General features: G+C 48.6%; 1 protein-coding gene across 4 annotated transcripts in view; it reads left to right on the top strand.

Moving 5' to 3' along the window:
- grin1b (glutamate receptor, ionotropic, N-methyl D-aspartate 1b) overlaps positions 1-24459 on the top strand; it is a 74818-nt gene that overhangs the window by 23754 nt on the left and 26605 nt on the right. For 2 of the 4 annotated variants that reach the window (XM_085476581.1, XM_085476583.1), the window contains exons 5-16: positions 1225-1287; positions 2164-2261; positions 3570-3691; positions 8419-8593; positions 16848-16998; positions 18075-18161; positions 19184-19319; positions 19434-19561; positions 21426-21590; positions 22670-22788; positions 23252-23364; positions 23447-23595. In XM_085476581.1, coding sequence (XP_085332707.1) covers positions 1225-1287; positions 2164-2261; positions 3570-3691; positions 8419-8593; positions 16848-16998; positions 18075-18161; positions 19184-19319; positions 19434-19561; positions 21426-21590; positions 22670-22788; positions 23252-23364; positions 23447-23595 — 1506 coding nt within the window. The remainder of the gene's footprint in view (positions 1-1224; positions 1288-2163; positions 2262-3569; positions 3692-8418; positions 8594-16847; positions 16999-18074; positions 18162-19183; positions 19320-19433; positions 19562-21425; positions 21591-22669; positions 22789-23251; positions 23365-23446; positions 23596-24459) is intronic. The other 2 variants (XM_085476582.1, XM_085476584.1) reach the window with 1 other exon arrangement.

Below are 24459 nucleotides of genomic sequence, written 5' to 3'. Positions count from 1 at the left end.
CGAGTCGAGGACTAATGGGACGCGCCGCCGCCACAGCGGATTAACATCACAGGAAGTTTGCAGAGAGGGAAGTCTGAGTGTGGATAAAATGAGACCGAGCTGGGTTTGTGGTGAGGTTCAGGCTTAGCTCTTCATCCTGAGGAGCCGAAGCGACGAGTGCTTGATCACGGCTGAGCTGTGAAGTTCGACAGGCTTCTGAGTCAAAGCGTCTCTTTGTTCTCTAAAAATAAAGCGTCTGCGTTCACGCCTGCAGGCAGGCTTCAGGAGCGATTTTACACGTCAGACTAAATATAGCGAGCCGGTCACGGCTCCGCAACAGCCGTTATAATTAGCACCTGTTCTTTAATCACAGCTCAAAATCACAGCCTTCATGCATGAGCCTCCGCTGTCTATGTTCTACTGAAAGCACTAACGATGATGTCATTACTGATATCAGGGAGGAAGCGTCTATGGGTCATTCTAGGACTGCAGGACAGTTTAACGTACAGGAACAGATGCTTTATTACATCCCGATCTTTGTTCAGAAAAAACAACATGAAACATGATGAAACGGAGAAAGTCATCGCTTAATTAAAAGTACACAGCAGCGGGGTTCAGGAAATGAGAATTGGACTCATTTTCAAACCTCTGTATGTCTGAAACCATGCAGTGCAGGCATTCTGCTCCTCAGCAGGCTTCCAGAAACTGGCCAATCAGGAACAAATGTGCTTTTTAGGAGCAGGGGGTTTGAAGAGGTTAAGGGGAAACAGCTGATTAATACGTGTTTATACCTTTAGATAAAACCAGAAGGTTATAGTTTATCTCAGGGTGAGTGGTTTCCTCTTCATTCAGGGAGTTTTGGGCGATAATGGCCATCCTACGGTTGATATCCTGACATCACTGCTTAGAAAACAAATCACTCCATTTCATTTTGTTAAAACTTACACCTTCAGCACAGCAGTGCTTAGAAACCTCATCCAGATGTTACTGGTTAACACGTGCCGCTGTTGTCCACACACCAGGGGGCGCTGCACGCTGAGGTTATTATTAAAAAGAAGAAAAGTCCGAACTGGACGCAGGTCGACAGACCGCTGGGCAGACTGCGATGTGTTTGCGTCCGACTCCTGCAGAAGAAATCAATCATTTATTGGATGCTTTGCTACCCCCCCCCCCCCTCCCATTTTTCTGACTGTCTATAATCTTCTTCTGTGTCTGCATATTTTCTCTGTGCACATTACCCATCAGACTAAAAACAGGAACTATGAAAACCTCGACCAACAGAACTTTGACTTCAGGAGAACACCCAAGGTATAAACTTGCATGGTCAAATGATGCACGCCGCCCAACCAATCTCTGAGCTCGCCCAGTAGTAGCCAAACACCAGTCAGCCCCGCCCGCCCAGAATCCAACCCGGCTCCAGAGATAGACTCTTATCCTGGTGGCACGTCTTTTCTCCACCATCTCTTTTCTTTCTTTTGATTTTTCATGATTCCTGCACATCGGGAATGGGTTTACACTCGCAGGAGAGACGCCCTTCCTCTTCCTCCCCCCTCCTCATCCCCCTCCCCGAGTTTTTCCTTGTGAAGGGTTGCATGTGGCCAGGCTGACGCGTGGCTCTGTCTGCAGATTATCGAGGAACACCGCACACCAGGATCCTCTCACTCCTCTTTTCTTTTTCTTTTTGGAAATGAATCACTTCTCCTCCCCGCCTCCCCTCCTCTTCCTCCCCTCCTCCCCCCCCCTCCACTTGAATCTTTTTTTTTTTTTTTTTTTAGTTTGCAGTTGCATCAGTGCGCTCTAACATGCACGTTCCCGATTGGTTGGTTGGTTGGAGTCTTGAAAGCGCCTCAGCTTGCATGTGCCACCACACCACGCACAACTTTTTGCCCCTCCTTCTTTGTATTCCAGCTTCGACTTTGAGTTTTCTTTAGTTCAGCAGATCTTGAACACTTTTTGTCTCCATTTTTTGCTCCCGTCCCTCCTCCCCTCCTCCTCCTCCGGTGGTAGCGTGGGTGAGAGGAAGCATGGTCAAGGTTGGGGTTGTGGGTGGTTGGGGAGGGGTTGTGGATGTGGAGCTAACGATGGCTGTCCTGCGATGTGTTCTGTGGTGTTTTGTTCTGCCGTGTTTCTCACTGTCCCTCGGTGTTACCGTCCGTCCACTGTGTCCATCTGGTGGTCCTCCAGGCTGAGAAGGTGCTGCTGTTCAGCCAGGACACCAACATTACCGCCCTGCTGCTGGAGGCGAAAGACCTGGAGGCCCGAGTCATCATCCTCTCTGCCAGGTTTGTGTGGTTTCCATGATGGTTTCTGATTGGATGATGTTGTGGTTTCCACAGTTAGGCTGTATCAGGGTTAGGACACTGGTCACAGTTTAAGTTGTTCTTGCCATGACTTTGCAGGAACTTTGTGACTAAGCCATCAGCAAGTGTTGGACTGAATCTGTGTATCCCCAACAGGTAAAAGTAGCACCTGCAAATGTTGTGTAAAAAGATCCATGTAAACGCGAGTAGGACGTACAAGGTCTAAAGATTAGCCCTTAGTCTGATACAACGACAATCAGCCTCTATCGTCTGATGAAAGTCAGACTCTTCTGCACAAAACACCAGCAGCGATTCCAAAACTGAACAAGGCCAAAGTCTGAAGGCCACGGCCCGAGCTTCAGCTCATCGTGAGGTGCTAAGATAAGATAAGATTAGATAAGATAACTCTTTATTGTCATTGCACAGTCATACATAGTACAGTAGTACAATGAAATTGGAAAACTGTCCTACGTCGGCACTACATATAACACAACACGACACGATACGACACATCACAACGCAACACAAACAACACAACACAGTATATTAACTTAGTAATAAAAAAAGAAGAAGAAGTGTCAGGTCAGCTGTTAGCATTGATCAGGGCTGTTGTCCTGTTGTAAAAACTGTCCTTGAGTCTGGTTGTTTGGGACCTCAGCAGCCTGAACCTCCTGCCAGACGGCAGCAGCTTAAACACCCGGTGTCCTGGGTAGTTGTTGGTTATGGACCTGACGTTGGAGAGGAAAATACTCAGAGGCGGTAGCTTAAATGGCTGTTTCTTTAGCCGTGCTAGTGGGCCCGCCCTGCAGCCACGCTTTTGCCTCCTTTGTTTAATAATAATAATAATAATAATAATACATTTTATTTAAAAATAGCGCCTTTCAAAGCACCCAAGGACACTGTACAACAGATAAAAACACAAAAACTGGAAAACGTTTACGTTTTCTCTTTGTCTTGCCGCTGGGAAGAACCAACCACGGAGACCCTGGAGCTCTTATTATGTCCTCGGGAATGCTGTGAAAGTGGTGGTCAGTCGATGTACTGAGCTGCAGTGTTTCTGGTGCTGTGGTGCAGAAAAACTGACTGCACTGAGGTGAAATCAGCCAAACCTTCATCAGGTCTTTAAAGAGACGTTTGGAGCTCGAACAGAAGAAGTCAGACTGTGCGTCCACAGGCGTGTTTGATATGTTGCTTTCCAGAGTGTTGCCAGGTGATTGATGACTGGTTCTTTGGTCTGTTTGTGTCAGCCACAGGTGAGTGCTTACCTGCTGTGTGTTTGTGTGTTTGCAGTGAAGACGAAGCTGCGCTCGTGTACAAAGCCGCCCGGCAGCTCAACATGACCGGCTCCGGTTACGTCTGGCTGGTTGGAGAGCGGGAGATGACCGGCAAAGCTCTGAGTGAAGCTCCAGACGGTACGTCCGTCTCTCACCTGCTCTTCCTCCTTTCTTCCTCTCTGTCTGTCTGCAGCTCTTCTTCCATCCAACTGACAGCAAAGCTCGAACAGAAGGAAAATTCACAAGAAAGCAGTCACCTGTCACCTGCAGAGAGGAAATAGATCAAACTGCTCTTTCTTTGTTCCTGTCATCATCAGTCGGACATATTTAACCAAATACCAAATGCTGCTTCAGTTCACGAAAAATCAGACCTCTGACAGTTAAACACGGTCCAACTTCTCAATAAAAGTTCACTACACCCACTACACCATCATATAGGATCAGGATCAGATCACATCATCAGTTAACAACTAGATCCTTCCATCCATTTTCTTCTGCTTGTCTGGGATCACGGGGCAAGGTGTTCTTGGGCCAGCCCAGAGATGGAGTCTCTCCAGTGGGCCTCCTCCCCGTGGGTAATGCCCATGTGAACGGAGGCATCCTTGTTAGATACCCGAACCACCTCAGCTGCCTCCTTTCAATGTGGAGGAACATTGGCTCTACTCTGAGCCCCCCTCGAACGATGGCACTCCTCACCCTGTCTGTAAGGGGGAGGCCTGCCATTCGAGCTCATTCGACAATCGACAGTTTTGCTTTTACAGCCAACTCATGAACAAGACCCGAGGTGCTTGGGGCAGTAACTCGCCTCTTACTCCACCCTTTTCCAGCTGAGGACAATGGCCTCAGACTTGGAGGCAATGATTCTCATTCCCACAGTTTGACACTCGGCTGTGAATCCACCACCTGATGACCCAACAGAACCACATCATCTGTAAAAAGCAGAGACGAGATTCTGAGACCTCCAAAGTAAAATCTTTCAGCCACTTGGTTACGCAATTCAATTTTAAATTCAAGTAAATTTTATTCATACAGCGATAGACCCTACAATAATACATACCGAGAAACAACACCTCGAAATTCGAAAGACCTCTAAAAACCAAACACCCCATACTCCTGAAGCGCTGTTCCCACAGGACACTCTAAGGGACGTGTCCTTCTCCAGGTCCAAGTGTCTAATCGATTGACGCTTCCATAATCAACATATCATCATCAACATCAGCAGCATCCCGGTCCTCTTCATCGTCCATAAAGGCTGTCCCGAGGTCCTGCAGTGGGGACGCTCACATCGTCGACGGCTGCTCTGATGTTGGGCAGCGGTTGCGAGGGTGTTGGGCTGCTGAAAGATGAAACCAAACAGAGAGGTTCTACGTAGCTTTAAGAGCTCGGCCGGGTTTGAGTTCAGAGACAGGAAACATCTCCTCAGAAAGCAGCCAGAACGACAGGCACTGCCTGAGACTCGGTTGGAGATGTTCGGAGACAGAAGAGGCTCGGGGAACTTTGACAGCGTCCCGTTAGAGGAGCGTTAGAGCGCTTTGAGGCTTGTGTCCTCTAACGTCACGTCCTCTAGTGTAAAAGTGTCGGTCCACAGAGCGGTGCAGGCAGGTCGGGAGTCAGCGAGCTCTCAGCGTCATCATTCGATCCGATGTTAAAACGGTTGGATGGAAGCACAGCTCTCTCTCTCTGTGTCTGGCACTGTTTCTAGTAGGTCTCAGATGAAGGAAGCTACTCTTCATCAGTCTGTTAGCTTCTCAGTGTCCTGGTGTGTTTTCTCTCTCTCTGGTTTCTTCGGAGTGCCGGTTGAATGTTTAAACATGGTGAGCGTGGAGGCGTGTTTAAAGGTTCTTAACCGCTCCCTCCTCTCCGGGCTCATTGTAACTGTGTGGCTTTAAATGTGTCTAACATCTTTTTGTTTGTTTCATTTCTATAGTGTGTGTCGTCCGCCCGCCCGCCCGTCTGCCCATTCTCACAGTAACAATAACATGCTGCTAAACAGGGGTGGGAGGGGCGGGCTTAATGATTCAGGTGTGTGTGGGGGGGGGGTAATAAATTGCTAATGTTGCTGCGGTAACCGTGACGTGTGTCCAATCAAACACTGGTAAGATGCCGCCCTTGCTTCCTGTTACCTGCTTGATGCTTTGCCCTTTGCAAGTGGCCAATAGAGGCCACGCCCATGGCAACGTGGAGCCAGGGGCGGGGTTTATTCAGCTAATTACTCAGTCAGCCAGTTCACACGTTTATCTTCGTACTTCAAAAGTATGCGGACGCCCTTTTAACGCACAGAATGGATGTAAAAGAGCAGGAACTCATCGGGAAGAGGTCAGGCGATTGCAGGTTTTATTGCACACAATAGAAAAGATGAAGCTATTCACTGTCATAGCACAGAGGTCAACAGGTCAACTTGACATGAATTTAACATTTCAATGATTATATTAATGAAAATCTGATAAATGAATAAATCAGAGTTGCTGAATGTTGGAAAGAAAAAGCCGAGGATACGTTCTCCTGTCTCTGCTGCTCGTTTCGTTCATTTATTTGAATTAGCATTTGTCATTATTAGTCGGCTAAGTTAAAGTAAATAAAATGAAGCTGTTAGATCCATTGTGTGGTATTATCAGTATAATCAGGGAATGAAAATCTGACAGCTCGAACTAGACGATGAAGTGAAAGGAACAAGCAGTTGAAGGCCAGCAGACAGGTGCTCGTGTTCTAATATTGCTCTGAGTTCACCTAATGAACATTAAATAAGTGCACATGTTGGAGTTTTGTCCCTGACATGATGCTGTAGTTAACGTGGCGTCCTGGTCCTGGTCGTGGCGTTCCCCTCTGGCTGCTGGGTAATCGGCTCCCCGCTCTGTTGCCATGGCTTTTTGTTTCTACAGACATCCTCACCGGCCGGCCCCTGCACTCTTAAGAGACGATGCGTGGCTTTTCTGGACATCGCGTCCTCCGAGTCGCTGATGTGTCAGAAAAACGATCCATCCTTGCCTTGAAAGTGCAGCGAAACCGCACTCTGAAACGATCCACAGTGGGTTTGTCTCTGCTGCACGAGGGTGGGGGTTTCTTTTCTGGGTGGACCGTTTCAGCTCAGCAGAGATGCTAGATCGTTTCTGCTTTCCACCAGAAACAGTCAGAGGTCATATCTCTGAAACAAACAGCTTGAAGCTTTTTAGCCTTAATGAGAAAACTAAATGTTGCAGCAGCCTGACTTCCTCTTAGTAGAAAATCTCAGATCTGCAATATTTTCCTTTCACGTTATTACTTGAGGAGGAGATTTTCCTGAAACAATATCGTATAATTTGTGTGACAGAAGCATGAGTGGAAATGCTCGAGCTGTAAAACAGTGTTAGTGGTTTTAGCCCCAAACAGCAGCCGTGTCCATGTTAGCGTACAGGCTCAGTCACGGATCAAACTTGGCCGCTGCAGCGAGCCTGGGCTAGATAAAACACAAATCAGCTGCATGTAACAGCGAGGTAGATTATAACCTTCATCCTAAACTCTTCTGTGGGTGGGGCCTACACAGGATTGGGCAGAATAATGTGATCAGCTGTAACTCAAATCTCAGCGCACCCGTAATACCAGCGAGAGCATCTGCAGGCCTGCTTTATATCAGATGGTACAGGTGTTTGCATTATTGTGTCCACCCTCCTGAAACGATCCCCTGAAAAGAAACGTGTGGAGCAGCACTGCGACGTTCTGGATTTTGTTGGTGTTTTTCTTCACGGGCTCCTGTTGCACTATGAGGGAAATGTTTGTGCAGCTGCATCGGTCTGCAGGCAGCGGCGGCACAGGCACGCTTCCCCTTTAGCTTTGTTTATGGAAGAGAGGCGGACGTGTCGGGCTTCCTAATTGTGTTGCTGCCGTCAGTGCTCGTTATCATTAGAAACAGCTTCATCGGCTCAGCTCCAGCTCTGCTTTTATGTTGCACTAGAGCAGCCGCTGGCCCTCAGGTCATCATCTATCTGCAATAAGTTGTCTGTTTAAGGCTCGTGTGCTAAAAAACGTTCTCTTTTTTTGATTGGCCAGCTTCAGGAAGTCTACCAAGGTCCCTCAAGTATGCATCGTACTTAGAGGATGTGTTTATAATAAGTGAGAATATATACAGACCTGAAGCAGAGTAGTCTCAGGAATAACACAGATTATGTTCTCACACATTTGGCTCATTATTTGAAACTTGTTTCACATGAAAAGTTGAAATTATGATGTATTAGCTTTCCTGCCAAATGTTTTGAAATTTCAGCTAATTGTTAGCATAGCATTTCAAAAAAATAACAGTTTGTTAATGTTAGCGTAATGTAAGTTCCCAACAATATTAGTTAGCAATTCCATTTTAGCCAAAGGTTTTTAGTAAGGCATTTATAAAAAAAGTTTAGTAACTAACTTGATGGTTAGCTATAGTTCATTTGCGAGATGCTAACACTGTCCGTTAGCTTTTACTTATGGTTCATTTGTGAGATGCTAACACTGTTCGTTAGCTATTACCAGTAGATTTTGGGGGATGCTAGCACTGTTAGCCACCCGTTTTGGCCCAGCTTGGAGACAGATGCAGACACTTTACGCAGCATGACGAGTTTGCGCTGAAGGAAAACACCACACACTCTTCATGATGTCTCAGTGAGGCTTTTCTGCTGAGACAAACGCTGTGATTGTCAGAGTGAACTCCCAGCATGCAGTTTGGTCGTGATGAACACTGACCTGACGCCTGAAGCCCCGAGTGTGTGTTTGAATTACACTGATGCACTGTGTAATTACATCAGCTGAATGAAAGTGTGTGCGAGTGTTTAATTAACATGTGTGTGTGAATGAGGGCAGCTTTGAGTCTGCAGCCTGTTTAACTTCCTGCTGTGTGTGCGTGTGTGTGGGCACAGGCCTGCTGGGCCTCCAGCTGATTAATGGTAAGAACGAGTCGGCGCACATCGCGGACGCCGTGGCCGTGGTGGCGCAGTCTCTGCAGGAGCTGTTTGAGAAGGAGAACATCACTGAACCTCCACGGGGCTGCGTGGGAAACACCAACATCTGGAGGACCGGGCCACTCTTTAAACGGTTAGTACCACCCACGGCTGCAGGTCAAAGATTCTGTGGTTGGTCATTAGGAGGCATGGTGCACTACACTTAGGAGATGTGCTTGTTTTTCTCGTGGGTCTCTCGCTGCCGTTCCTCCACCTTGTTTGATGCAAATGCTACGTGACGCTGTGCGTGTCCCACTTTAGCCCGTTTAGGTTGGATTATCTCAGAGCGGACTGCTGAACACAAAAGTGAGAATAAGAGGGAGGCGCTGATCTGATCTGGATTCATCTTCAAGTCTGACATAACTGGGATAATAAGTGTCTCCTCCTCTCTGTGTGACCCAATCAGTCGCTCTGAATCAGGATTGTTTATGTTGCAGCTGATGTGACCTGGTGTCGCTTCAACTTAACATACAGAGGTGGGTCGAGTATCCAAAAATTGTACTCAAGTAAGAGTAGCATTACTTTAAAATATTATTACTCAAGTAAAAGTGAAAAGTAGTCGTCAAAAAAGTTACTCGAGTAAGAGTAAAAAAGTACTTGGTGAAAAGACTACTCAAGTAGCGAGTAACTGTTTGAAATGTCAGATTTATTTTATAAATAAATGCTATCAGAAAAACAAAAATAAATAAATATACAAATCTTAGTATTTTCAACAGGAATATATGTAAAAACATCAAAATAAGGCACAATGATTCTAATTTCCAGGTTTCAGTTTTTCCACAACATAAAGCTTTTTTCACCAATACCTGCAGTAAATAATATAAATATATAAACAGTGCAAACAATTTCCACTGACTAGATATGCTGTGAACTTTATATTCATTGTTGCTCCAAATGGCACAGCAGCCTCAGAGACAACAGAACGAGGCAGCTTCAACATATGTTCATACAAGGCAGCTCAGTTTACCATAAGTTGTATGGGTGTGCATCTGTTTCTGCATATTCAGCAAAAATGTGCCCTTTCTTCACTCAGTGAGGTGATGGTTCAGCTTCAGCAGCAGTTTGCTCTCAAGGTTCTTTCTGTGAAGCTGTGACTGTTCAGCAGTGAACAGGAGTCCTGCGTGACTGAGACGTCCTTCACAAGCTCCAGATGCAGGAAGAGCTGTATTGACTTTGATCGACAGCTTCTTGATGTGAGGAACGCCATGCAACAGATCCACACCTCTGATCTCTGGTCATTATAGTGCTGTATACACTGCCAAGCTGCAGATGTTTGGCAAGAAGATTCAATCACACTGGAGATGTTTTTACTAACTCTTGTAGAAAAACAAAATCCTGTCTTTCATGTCCCGCACAAACAGTTTGCAATAAATTCCAGATTAAGTTTAAAATAAGAATGCGTGTAAGGCTGAGCAGTGCTCGCCAACAGATCCTCCTGTTTGGCTGTTACTCTGGGGAAAGATGAGAAAGACTGTGATGGAAGCGCGACTGGAGCTGCGATGTAGCCTATATAATATTTATAATGTACGAACGTGATAATTCTGTATATTGTAATAACGTGATAGTATATTATTAGAACAATATACTTTTCTATTTTTCTTTTGCCTGGGTGGCAGCTTTTCAATGTGACCTCACAAAATTATCCCGACTACAACAACCATGAAAAGAGTTGGATGGACTTTGCTGCTCAATCACAGCTGTCTGGTCAATGTTTTTCATTAGTAATTTAGCAAAGTTGATGGTGTGTGTGTGTGTGTGTGTGTAAGACAGAGAGGGAGAGCGAGGGACAGATTTTGTATGATAAGCTTCATGTTATGGACGCACAGTTTGATCACTCAGGTCGCATCAGAGCATCAGGCCGTATAGTGTGAGACCTGCATCGTGACCTATGAACTTCTAACCTCTGCGATTTAATTGTACAGTTTGAGCAGGAGCTGAATAACGTGACTGAAAAAAATCGCAGTGTCTGCCCAGCTTAATGCAGACTGTTTAAATTAAACAAGCTGCTGTTTCACATAATAAACCCTGTCAGCCGCAGTGTTGCTTCTGTTTTAACAGTTAAAGCAGTAGAGACGAGCTGTTTACATGTGCGTGAAACTCTAGCGCCAGGCTAGCTGTTAGCTTATAGCTCGCGCTAGCTAACCAGCGAGCAGTTAACAGGACAGCTGAAGCTGCACAAAACACACAAACTTGTCTCTCTACAATGTAGCGCCGAAAACATGACTCGCAGCTCGAGCTCGACACATAAGACTGACATCCAGCTAACCACAGCTAAAAGATATTTAGAGAAAACTTACCGTTTCCTCAGGTTACACAGCTGAGTTGTTTCACGCTGAAAAGTTGTTGTTTTGGCTCTCACTGAAGACAGAGCTGTTCATTTGTGCTGCTTTTAAGCGAAACATTCTTTGTATGTGAGGAAAATGCTGTTTATCCTCTTCAGCTCTAGCGTAGACTCTGCCATGTTTTCATGTTTCTTCTTTCCGTGTGTCCGCTACGTTGAAACGCTTGGGCCGCTCTGCCCGCCACGGTTTCAAACTGGTCATGTGACTGCATGGCCACATCTGATTGGTAAAAAAGTTACCGGAAACTCCACTGGCGGCATGTTATCTAATGTGTTAAACCAGCGGTCCCAAATCCCCGGGCCTCGGATCGGTACCGGTCCGTGAGTCGTTTGGTACCGGGCCGTGAGAGTTGAGGCTCAGGTGTGAAATGTATAGTTTTCAAAGTTTTTATCGGTTTTCAGCGTTAGTTAGTTAACGATAAAAACGATAACACGGTTTTCCTGGGTCTTTTCACGTGTGTTATGTGATAGGTTTGTAGCTTGAACCTATTCGCTGGAACGTTGAAATATAAGACAATATAATCACACAGCAAGCAAGACACGAAGTAGGCAAAGTTCTTCATGTTTCTCGTGCACGGGAGAGAACCGGACAGACGCCGTTCCTTCGCTTGACCCCAGTTGCTCTCGTTCGTTCTCCCGTAACACTGTTGTTTTATTGAGGCTACATGAATATGCATAGGTTCATTAACATATGATGTCTACATACAAACAAAGAGTACCGTGTGTGTGTGTGTGTGTGTGTGTGTGTGTGTGTGTTACTGCTGATCAAAGGGTCCTATAACATGAAAGCACAAAAGCAAACATCCTTGGTCAGGAAGAGGGTAGCCTCCCCCTCACCCTAGATGGTTCACCCTAGATAACACGGTGAGGAAGTCCAGCATTTAAAGCACTTAGACTAGAACAGACGTAGCTACGTTAATCCTACCATAAAACAATAAGACAAGGTACGACCTCTCTCGTGCTCCCAGAGTGCTCTCTAATGCACACAAAGTTTGCAGACTATCACTACACAATTGATTATACACCTCTAAGCATATATGGTTAAATATTTCTAAGCATAAATGACAATCAACAATACAAAACCTAACATTATGAATAAATTTTCTTTTTTCGGTACCAGTACTAGTTTTATTTAGTTGTATTTATCCACGACACCTTAAAGGCCGGTCCATGAAAATATTGTTGGGCATAAACCGGTCCGTGGCGCAAAAAAGGTTGGAGACCGCTGTGTTAAACTAATTGTTTTTTTAAAAGTAACGAGTCGAATTTTGCAAATGTAGCAGAGTAAAAGTACCGTTTCTTCTTCATAAATGTACTCAAGTAAAAGTAAAAAGTATCGTGCAAAAAGGTACTTTAAAAGTACTTTTTTTCAAAAACTTACTCAAGTAAATGTAACTCGTTACTACCCACCTCTGCTTACATACCTGATGTCACGAGCTGAAAGCAGGGACTCAAGCGCAGAGCAGGTTGATGTCTCAGAACACGATTTATTTACACACCCGTGCAATAATATATACAGTGACGGGAAATTCAGGGTTCCAGGGGGCGGCGGGGGCCTGGCAGGAGGACACAGCGGGCTGGAGAGCACCGGCTTGACCTGGGACACATGGAAAACATTGTGAATCCGCATGGTACGAGGCAGCTTGAGGCGAACGGACACAGGGTTGACAATGGAGTCTATGGGAAAGGGGCCAATGAACTGAGGTGACAGCTTCTTAGACTCCGTCCGCAACGGCACAAAACGGGTAGACAGCCATACCTGTTGACCGATGGAGTATTCAGGGGCCGGCGTCCGGTGACGGTCAGCGAGGGCTTTGTTGCGCTCCTTAGTGCGGAGTAGAGCGGCCCGAGTAGCACGCCAGGCCCGGCGGCACCTGCGGAGGTGAGCCTGAACAGAGGGGACAGAGTGCGCACCTTCGACAGCTGGGAGCAGGGGTGGTTGGTAGCCCAGGGATGCCTCAAAGGGTGACCTGCCCGTGGCGGCGGAGGTGTGGCTGTTGTGGGCGTACTCGATCCATGGCAGCTGTTCACTCCAGGTCGATTGATTGTGGGAGGCAACACACCGGAGGGCAGCTTCCAACTCCTGGTTAGCCCGTTCGGACTGTCCGTTGCTCTGTGGGTGGAAACCAGAAGAGAGGCTGACCTTGGCCCCCAATGCGGTGCAAAACTCCTTCCATACTCGGGAAGTGAACTGTGGTCCCCTGTCCGAGACAATGTCCTCGGGGATCCCATGGAGCCTGAACACATGTGAGGCGAGGAGCCGAGCCGTCTCCAGAGCCGTAGGGAGTTTAGGAAGGGCGACAAAGTGTGCGGCCTTAGAGAAACGGTCGATGATAGTTAGTATGGCGGTGTAACCTGCAGAAGGAGGCAGTCCAGTGATGAAGTCCAGCGCGATGTGTGACCATGGTCGAGCCGGCGTAGGGAGAGGTAGAAGATGGCCTGACGGAGGTTGGTTTGACCGCTTGTTCTGGGCGCAGGCGGGGCAGGCGGTCACAAACTCCCTGGCGTCCCTCGCCATGGTGGGCCACCAGAAGTAGCGTCGAAGGAAGGACAGGGTACGGAAGACCCCGGGGTGGCATGAGAAACGGGCAGTGTGAGCCCACTGGAGTACCTGGGAGCGGACCGCCGAAGGGACGAAGAGGCGGCCCGTTGGACCGGTCCCAGGATCCGGTTCAGTCTCTTGTGCCTCCTGAATGAGGGATTCAATCTCCCAGGAAACGGCTCCAACCACCCAGGCCGCCGGCAGAACTGGTTCGGGTACCGACTCCTCCTCCGTGGTGGAAAACTGCCGGGACAGGGCATCCGGTTTCACGTTGCGAGATCCGGGCCTGTAGGTGATGGTGAAATCAAAGCGAGCGAAGAACAATGCCCACCTGGCTTGCCGAGAACTGAGGCGTCTGGCCGAACGGATGTACTCCAGGTTCTTGTGATCCGTCCAAACAATGAATGGGTGAGCAGCCCCCTCCAGCCAATGTCTCCATTCCTCCAAGGCGAGTTTTATGGCCAAGAGTTCCCGATCCCCGACGTTGTAATTGCTTTCTGCGGGTGAGAGACGGCGAGAGAAGAAAGCACATGGGTGAAGCTTACCGTCCACCTGTTGTGAGAGAACCGCCCCCACCCCGGAGTCAGAAGCGTCGACCTCCACCACGAACTGCCTTGTGAGGTCCGGCTGCCGGAGGATGGGCGCTGAGGAAAACCTCTCCTTGAGCTGAACGAACGCTCGCTGAGCGGCAGGGTCCCACAGAAAAGGAACCTTCGGAGAGGTGAGTCTAGTGAGAGGGAGAGAGATCTTACTGAAATCGCGAATGAATCTCCTGTAGAAATTAGCGAATCCCAGAAAACGTTGCAGTTGGCGGCGATTAGGAGGGACTGGCCATTCAACCACCGCACGCACCTTCCCAGGGTCGGTACGTAGACTCCCGTTCTCAACTATATAGCCCAGGAAAGCCACCGCAGGCGCGTGGAACACACACTTCTCCCCCTTCACAAACAGCCGGTTCTCCAAGAGGCGTTGCAGGACCTGTCTCACATGCACCTGATGCTCCGCGAGTGACTTAGAAAAAATGAGGATATCATCCAAGTACACAAAGACACAGCGATTAACAAAGTCACGAAGCACCTCGTTCACCATGGTCTGAAAAACAGCGGGAGCGTTGGTGAGGCCGAAGGGCATAACAAGGTACTCAAAGTGCCCCTGGTGAGTATTGAAGGCCGTCTTCCACTCATCCCCCTCCCGGATGCGAACCAGGTGGTAGGCGTTGCGCAGGTCCAGCTTAGAAAAAACAGTCATGCCCTGGAGCAGCTCAAAAGCAGAGGAAAGCAGCGGCAAAGGATACTTGTTCTTGACAGGTTGTGGGGGGGAAGGGACCGCGCCCGATCCTTGCAGAACATCCTTGCAGAACACGCCACGCAAGTCATGATAGACCCGCGGAACCGCCGAAAGATCTGGGGGGTCGGACGGCGAACCAGAGGGCAGAAGCGGAACGGGCGCCGTGGCCGCCCGAAGGCAGGACATGTGACAATTAACACTCCAACCCAGGACGTCACCCTTCTCCCAGTCAATGTGCGGGTTATGGAGCACAAGCCAGGGGTGACCGAGAACCAGCGGAGTGAGTGGAGCCGTGAATGCAAAAAAACAAATCCTCTCCGTGTGATTGCCCGAGAGAGACAACGAAAGGAATTCCGAGACATGAGTGATATCGGGCAGGCGGTGACCAGAGAGCGCGTGCACGCGGAGAGGGCGTGACAAGGGCTCCAAAGCGATGTTCAGCTTGGCGGCGAGCGAGGTGTCAATAAAGTTCTGCTCAGCCCCAGAGTCAATGAGTACTGAAAGCGAGTGAAAAACAGATTGTACTTGAAGTTTGGCCGGTAAGAGAAGTCTGGGGAGAGGGTTTTTACTAGACAGATCGCCCACCAGCACCCTCTCAATCACTGGCGAGCGCGCCCTTTTGCCAGCGTCGGGCACGAGGAGACAGAGTGACCCTTACGGCCACAATAGACGCACTCACCGGCGGCCAGACGGCGCTGGCGCTCTGCAGGCGTTAGCCGCGAGTGTCCAAGCTGCATGGGCTCCTCCTCATCACCGGCGTCAGAGTCGCGCGGCCCGCGGCCGGCTGGAGAGGCCCCATGATAATCCAGTGATTCCTGTCCCGTCCGTGTGTGCGCGCTCCGGTGTGCACGTACTCTGTCATCCAGCCGAACGCACAGGGTCATAAGCGCGTCTAGGGAAGAAGGCAGTTCACGAAGCATCAGTTCTTTCTTTATGTCTTCGTTAACATTAGAAAGCAAAGTACTTTTTAAAGCCTCCTCCCCCCACTCTGTCTGTTCAGCTAAGGTGAAGAAGTCAATAGAGAAATCAGCCAAACTCCGCTTGCCTTGTTTGAGCGCGAGCAGGCGCTGGCCGGCTGTGAGCGTGGTGGATTTTCTATCGAAGACGCCTTTGAACTTATCCAAAAAGTCAGAATACGTTATGTCAGGGTTGGCGTGAAGCACAGCTTGAGCCCAAATCAGAGCCCGATCCTGGAGTAGTTGAACTATATATGCAATCTTAGCACCATCGTTAGAAAAAGCTTGCGGTTGCTGACGAAACTGAAGGGCACATTGAGTGAGGAAGCCAGCACATTTATCAATTTCTCCGGAGAAAGCTTTCGGTGTGGGTAGAAATCTGTTAGCTTGGGAAAGTGAAGAAGCAGGAGGTGTGGCACTTACTGCTGAGGCCGAGGCTTCCTGGAGAGGAGCGGCGGCAGGTGGAATTGCCGGCAGGGGTGTTCGTTGGGCCACAGCCTGCGTGAGAGCAGCGAGCTCGCCACGGAGATGAACAAACATCTGTTTGTGTCGCTCCAGCATTGCGGCCAGGGTGGCGAGAGTGGGAGTGGAGGCCGCCGAGTCTGCTGAGTCCATTTCCTGGCGGGATGATTCTGTCACGAGCTGAAAGCAGGGACTCAAGCGCAGAGCAGGTTGATGTCTCAGAACACGATTTATTTACACACCCGTGCAATAATATATACAGTGACGGGAAATTCAGGGTTCCAGGGGATTAGGGGAAGGCTCTCTCTCTCTCACGCTCGCTCACGTCCTCACACACGTTCGTACCGCGGGGAGGTCACAGGTCCGGGAAGATAAGCTGGAACAGGGAAAGGGAGACATCAATCACAAATCACGAAGGCATAAAGGTGTAAGACCACGGGAGCTGGAAAGGTAGACTAACGTCAGTAGCGCAATCATCCCGCGATGAGAGGATCTGTGACCCAGCCTCAAATAGAAGACGGATAATCAGCTGATCGCCAACAGCTGTGAGAGCCAAGGGCGGGAGCCAGCTGTGAGCTCCGCCCAGGCAGAGAGATAGGGGGAGAAAGAGAGAAAAAACACAAGTGTAGCCTTGTGAGGCCGGCTGGGCAGGCACGGGGACCATGACACCTGATTTGTTTACGCATCAACACGATGATGTCACCACCAAACGTGAAAATAAAGGAGCTCTGATTCTTCTGTGCACTGATTGGCTCCGCAGGGTGCTGATGTCATCAAAGTACCCCGACGGCCTGACAGGACGTATCGAGTTTAACGACGACGGCGACCGGCGCTTCGCCACCTACAGCATCCTGAACTACCAGCAGAAACCAGGTCGCCTCGTCCAGGTTGGAGTCTTTAACGGAACACAGGTAGAGTACACCTGCTACACCTGCTGCACCAGCTGCTACACCTGTCTTTACAGCTGCTAACACATCTGCTGCACCTGTGTATACACCGTCAGTGTCACTGACGTCATACGTCACAGCAGCTCTCATTACCATCCAGTCAAACTTCCCCTTTGCTCTTGCTGCTCTCCTGTCACAATCACCCCTGACACTCGTCTCCACCTACTCCACCCTGCCTCCACTCTCTTCTTTACCTGTCTGTGAAGGGTTGACCACTACCTCTGCTCCCTATATGTCCACCTGTCCACCTGTCTCCCTCACCCTCACACCTCCACCCATCAAGCCTCTCACTGCAGATCACAGTGTCATCTGCAAACATCATAGTCCACAGAGACTCCTCCTGCCAAGCTCATCCATCAGCCTCTGTCCCCATACACCACCCTCACCGACGTCTCTTTGTCCCCATACACCAACCTCACCGATGTCTCTCTGTCCCCATACACCACCCTCACTGACGTCTCTCTGTCCCCATACACCACCCTCACTGACGTCTCTCTGTCCCCTTACACCACCCTCACCGACATCTCTCTGTCCCCATACACCACCCTCACTGACGTCTCTCTGTCCCCATACACCACCCTCACTGACGTCTCTCTGTCCCCATACACCACCCTCACCGACATCTCTCTGTCCCCATACACCACCCTCACCGACGTCTCTCGGTGAGGGTGGTGATACTCAAAATATCACACAAATAAACAGTGTTTAGTTCCAAATAAAGATCCAAGGAGGAGGAATAAGCCTGTGACAGTATAAATCTCGCATGAATCAGTGAGTGCTGCAGCTACAGTCGCTGCAGTAGTTCACTATTGATTAAATGAGATAAATGTTTAGTTCGGTGACAGGTACGACGCCAGTCAGAGCCGAGCTGCTGAGAGAAACATGGTGTAGCGAGCGAGCATCCAGGCCTCCTGCCTCTTTAAATATGAATGCATAGATGCAGTATTGATGCTGTCATTTAGTCAGCCTGTCACAGTGAGACCTGCGTGCAACAACATCACAACCTGAGTGCTCACCGTGTGTTTCTGTGTGCCCTTCAGGTTGTGATGAACCCTCAGAGGAAAATCATTTGGCCTGGAGGAGAGACGGAGAAGCCAGTCGGATACCAGATGTCGACCAGACTGAAGGTAAAACCGCAGCTCGACGCGTCTGTTCGGTTCATCGTCTCAGAAATGTGATGCCGCTCCCTTTGCAACTTTTTATGTTGGACGTTTTTGAAGACATGAGCTCTGCAGATAATGATGAGTTGTGGTTTGTTGTTGTGTTCTTCATGAATCAGGTCAGATGTTAAGCCAAGCCACAGCATGAAAAATGCCTTTTTAATCTGTTACATTTCATTTTCTGTCCTGTGAATGTTTACATTTTCTATTGATGTAAAATGTGGAGTAGGCCAAGGCTCTGTATTTGGTCCTCTGTATTTCCATTGTATATATACATGTGGGCTGTATGACTAACAACCTACACGGATATTTCAGGGTTGTATTTAAGTTTGGAGTTTGAAAAGGTTATCTAAAGACCTGGGCACACATTGAGGTGTGCCTCAGTTAACATATCACTTCCTATGCCAATAAAACTTCAAACAACCTGTCAGTCAGATTTCAAACTGCACCACTGTTATGGAGCATGATCACAGCTACGTCGTCAAACATTTATTTCTTGTAGGCGCTTAGAAAATGAGGGTATTCCTGTTCCATCAGAAAAAATATTTGGTTTCTAAATAACATATTTAGAAAACAAATATTATTGATAGAAATTTAAAATAAATCACTCCTCTTATAGAAACGTATTACAAATAAAGTCTGGGTTTAACCAAAGATTTCAAAAGAAACTATGGCAAGTTTTCAGGAAACACTAGAATTAAACACAGAATAGTATCAGAGGAAGCACAAGTTGCAGGGCACAGTTAAACCTTTTATAGATGTGTTTTTGCAACATGACTAAGACCTGTCGAATGTCTACATTCAAATATGTAAAACTGAATGAGCTTTGTGGACCTTTAAGCCGTCACAACTGAGGTTTGTACAAACGATGAACTACGGCTTGGATGGGTGGGCTGTAATAACATTTATGCCACGATGACGAGCGTCAGCGTCTCCCAGATCGTTTGGATCAGTCCACGTCTCTGAGTGTTCGCTGTTTGTGTGCTCAGATCGTGACGATTCATCAGGAGCCATTTGTTTACGTGAAGCCAACGAAAAGCGACGGGACGTGTAAAGAGGAGTACACCGTCAATGGAGTCCTGATCAAGAAGGTGATCTGTACTGGACCCAACGGGACCATACCAGGTACGCTAACACGCCATCCTCCCAGACCCGATTTGTCCCGTTTTCTGTGCGTGTGTTTGTGCACCGTATATATAAAGTTGAATGACTGAAATGAGGCTGTGTTTATGTGTCCAGGTCAGCCCATCGTCCCGCAGTGTTGCTATGGTTTCTGCATCGACCTGCTCATCAAGCTGGCCATGAGTATGAACTTCACCTATGAGGTTCACCTGGTGGCTGATGGGAAGTTTGGCACGCAGGAGCGAGTAAGTGTCACATGACTCTGTTCGCTGTCACTGCAGCAGGTCCGACTGCTGTTCTGGTTTTGGAGATGACGAACGTCCTCCTGTTTGGACGTGTTGTCCTTCTGCTTTACATGAAAGACTGTATATCAAAGATGGACAACTTAATTGTTTAGTGTTTCCGTCTTTTTGGAGCTCGATGTGACGATGACGGGGGGTCTGACAGAGAGACTGAGCACACTGCACATTCATAGACTCAGTGTGTAGCCCCGCCCTCGATGCTTCCTCCTCCTTCCTCACTCTGATGACATCATCTCCAAATTGAACATTCAGACCTGAGAGCAGCGACTTCGGCTCACTGAGCTCAGATCAGCCGAGCAGGAAGCTCCTTGTCTCACAGACTTGTATTCATAACCAGAAGAGGCGCCCCCTGCTGGCCACCTCCAGGATATAAAAACACATTAAAAATAACATTTTAAACAAAAAGGCTACATCCATCTTTTACATACAGTCTGTGAGTGTACCTGTACACCTGTTTGAATATTTGTGTGTGTCACATCAGCCTGAATAACTTCCAGGGGAAAGTTCAGCTCTCTGCTGTAATCAGAGTATCCTGATCCTGTAATCCTGTGAGGGATGACGGTCAGGCTCTTTGCAGCTGACTGTGCTCCGTCCCTCAGGTGGATCTGAGGCGTGGAGCTCAGGTGAGCAGACTGACGATGATGAAGGCGATGAAGGACGTGTGATCTGTGCCAGCACGTTTGCAGGTCGGAGGTTACATTAGATACTGAAACACATTAAAACACATTTCCATCCAGCTGCAGGCTGATGTTCGCAGGAGCGACGTCACGCACCAAAACAGCTTAGTTACAAACAGCTGTTCTGTTTACGTGGCAACAGTAACATGGCTGCTGAGGTGAGCTGTCCCAGCAGGCTGTGATTTAGCAGGTGTAGGTGATGGTCAGCTGACAGCATAAGCTCCACCCTCTCATCCAAATATGGTCCCTTCTGGAAACTAAAAAACAACATGGCGACAGCGGAGGCTCTGGCCATCTTTCATATACAGTCTGTGGAGTAGTAGTGGCGCGTTGAGGAGAATTTCTGTGTGTGGATGTTGTTCTTGGCTCTGATTGGCTGTGTCATCAGTGAGCTGGAGTAATGTGATTACAGTTCATTCTCAAAAGTAAACGGACGGTCTCTGCTTACGTGTGGTTATCTGCGGCCTGATGATGTCATCGCCATCTCGCTCTCTCTGACCTGCTTACCGATTTATCCCCATCGGCAGCTCGTCGCCCAGGCTTGTTGCCATGGCGACCACCGCTCCGTCCCTGACTCCGACCTTGCCGGAGACGAGAGACATTTATTCATCTCTCTCTCTGCTGCTCGCTCTCCTTCATCGCCTCCTCTGTGCTCTGGATCCCCCCCTTCCTCCCCCCCTCCTCTTCCTCCTCTCTCGTCTCTTCACAGATTATTCACGCCTGAAATCTGCTTTATGTTCCACGTATACCCAGCTCCTGAAGGATGATGTTTCCTGTTTAGTCGATCACATGAAAGCATCTTGTTCTCCTTCATGTTTTATTCAATCTGAGCTCAGCCTTTAAAAATGCAGCCGCTTCAGACAAATCTGATCCTCCTCTATTATTTAAAGCCAGAAACTTCAAACCTGCCAATCAGGGATTCGCTGTGCTCCTCCCAGCGGATTGGCTCATCAGTAATCAATAATGTGATCAGGCTGGAGCTGCTGAGCACACCTCACAGTGTTTGTTGCAGCTGATGTGGGTTTGCAGATATTTAACCCTTTAACCTGCTGCAGTGAGGTCATGAATGAACGATGTAAAAGGAACTCAAACCTTCATTAACAGAGCTCCGCCCTCCCTCCCTCCCGCAGGTGAACAACAGCAACAAGAAGGAGTGGAACGGGATGATGGGGGAGCTGCTGGGAGGCCTTGCCGACATGATCGTCGCCCCGCTCACCATCAACAACGAGCGCGCTCAGTACATCGAGTTCTCCAAACCCTTCAAATACCAGGGGCTCACCATCCTCGTCAAGAAGGTGAGCGAGCGAGGAAGTGCAAACCACGATGAAGGTTCATGATGTGACGCTGTCACGACACAACAAAGCGGTGATGCTCAGCCTGAGCCAGCGTGAGAGCAGCAGAGAACCGAGGTTACGTTTCGTCACAGGGAAACGGCGATGTTGTGCAGTCCATGTTAGTTAAACAGTTCTGGTGTTCATGCACACGAGCTTGTGGTGCTGTCCCTACGGCATCCCTCACCCAGGCTCAACTGACCAATCACATGACTGTGATGTCATAGCCCAGGAGAGATAGCGAAAAAGACACAAATGCCTTTGTCTTCTAGAAGAAATCGTAAGAGATTAATTCAGGCAAAGCTATTATCGCGTTAGGTTTGCGGTTAGCCACGTTTCACTTTGCTGGTGATGCTTTTAAATAGTGTTAGCTAACTTCTTGGCTAATGCTAACTGAATGATCCGACAATGTGATTGGCAAGTTGTGATGTAAGCGACACCGACATGGAGATAACAGAGCACGTCACTTTCACAGGCTCTTGGGAGCCCCTGCTAGTGTGGGGGGGTCATCAGCCGCTCAGCCTGCAGACACCTGGGGCCAGGTGAAGATGGAGGACGAGGGACAAACTGTTGTCAGCAAAGTTCGTGTTGAGGAGTCGTACTCGCTCCCGTCTCCGGACTTGTTGGGCATGTGGCTGAAAGCTCAGTGCTGATTGTTACTGTGAGAGAAGCTGAAGTGAAGTGAGTGATGATTGGCTGAAGTGAGGAGGTGCTGCATGGACATTTGTGAAAGCAGAGCTGTAGGCCCCGCCCATCAGCGTGCGAACTACCCAGGTTTCTCGTTCTCACGCTGCGAGCCAAGCCAGACAAAACTTTAATTAGTTCATTCATTAAAAATAATCTTCATCAGTAAGAGAGCAGCTCAAAGAGTCTGGAACAGATTAAGACACATGAACATTAAAGGTAATGGTGACCAATCAGGAAGGAGCTGGCTTTAAGGAGGCGGAGCTAAAAGAGTTCAAACAGCTGATAAAAGATTCCTGCTCCAAACTGTCTCAGATAATGTTGGAAATAAAACTAATGACGTGTGTGTGTGTTCACAGGAAATCCCTCGCAGCACTCTGGACTCGTTCATGCAGCCGTTCCAGAGCACGCTGTGGCTGTTAGTCGGTCTGTCGGTCCATGTGGTGGCAGTGATGCTTTACCTACTAGACCGGTTCAGGTAAACCAACACCACGCCTCAGACCACGCCCCCGCCCTCCAAGGAGTCACTCAGCTGTAGACTCATGTTTTAAAACAGCAGCAGAAATCCCAAACTCCACAAAACGAGTTATTAGCTCATCCACGTGTTCGGTCGCACGTTCAAGCCCCTGGTCACAGGGGTGAGACGGTAAAAATGGCGTATTGGCTTTCAACAAAAACAGCCATTCCTAATGAGCGCTCCATTTGGTCTGTTACCGCACGTGAAACGTACATACACGGGACGGGTGTAGGCGGGGTTACATTACGACGGTGGGCGGGGCTTGAGAGCAGCCGTACAGAAGAATGACAACGAGGGTTTTTTTCCCAGTCTGTGCCCAGGGAGACACTTAAAGTCCTATCCTGATTTTGACCTTTGACAAAATCAGGATAGGACTTTTACCTGTGATGTAGCTGTGAAGTCTAACACAGCTGTGTGTGTGCAGCCCGTTCGGAAGGTTCAAAGTGAACAGCGAAGAAGAAGAGGAAGACGCCCTCACCCTGTCCTCGGCCATGTGGTTCTCGTGGGGAGTGCTGCTGAACTCTGGGATAGGAGAAGGTAAGAGGATGCTGAAGGTAAAGCCGGTGGCGAGACGCTGCTACCTGCTGACGGCACTGCTTCCTGTCTGCTCTGCGTGCAGGAGCTCCCAGGAGTTTCTCGGCCAGGATTCTGGGTATGGTGTGGGCAGGGTTCGCCATGATCATCGTAGCTTCATACACTGCCAACCTGGCAGCCTTCCTGGTGCTGGACCGGCCTGAGGAGCGCATCACTGGCATCAACGACCCCAGGGTGAGGATGCACTACGTCATCTTCACAGGAAGAGGTGGTAGTTAAAAGGATGCTATCTGTGTCTGATGCAGCATTCAGGGTCCTTATAAAGAGTCTGTAAAGCTAAAGCCTTCAGTCTCCTGAGACATGACACGAGTGGGTTCATACCTGTTGGTAAAAACTGGGCCTTTTAAAAAGCTTCAAAAGCAGGTGGCTCACACTCGATCGTCTGTCCAGGCGTCTGTGCCGTCCCTTATCACAGCCCGTCATTTGTTCCTTTTAAACCAGGAAAGTCTACAAAGACCAAACCTGGAAACCGCCCAGCTCTTCGTCTGTGAGAGGACGGTTTCCTGCAACGAGCTTCACCTGGACTGAAATCAAAGATCCAAATGTGTGAAATGATCTCTGAAGTCAGTCTGAGTGCACAGAGCCAGCTGGGGCTGGATATTCTGTTAGGACGATGAGATAAACCTTTATTGGTCCCACACGTGGGAAATGTGTCAGAGAGTGGACACAGAGCTGCGAAAATACAGAAAAATATAGAATAAAAACACTCAGAGCAGCGAAAATGTTTAACTGTCTAAAGAAGTGACAGTATACATGCACACACACACACAGGTACACACACACACAGACACACACACACACACAGGTACACACACACACACACACACACACACAGACACACACACACAGGTACACACACACACACACACACACACACACAGACACACACACACAGGTACACACACACACACAGGTACACACACACACACACACACACACTCACACACAGACACACACACACACACAGGTACACACACACACACACACACACAGACACACACACACAGGTACACACACACACACACAGACACACACACA

This window comes from Copadichromis virginalis, linkage group LG12 (assembly GCF_057382275.1).
Source record: "Copadichromis virginalis isolate Kocher_CV1m ecotype Utaka linkage group LG12, C_Virginalis_male_GT1.1, whole genome shotgun sequence".
NCBI classification, from domain to species: Eukaryota; Metazoa; Chordata; class Actinopteri; order Cichliformes; family Cichlidae; genus Copadichromis; species Copadichromis virginalis.
The sequence above is the reverse complement of the archived record's forward strand: the minus strand, read 5'-3'. Positions and strand labels throughout refer to the sequence as shown.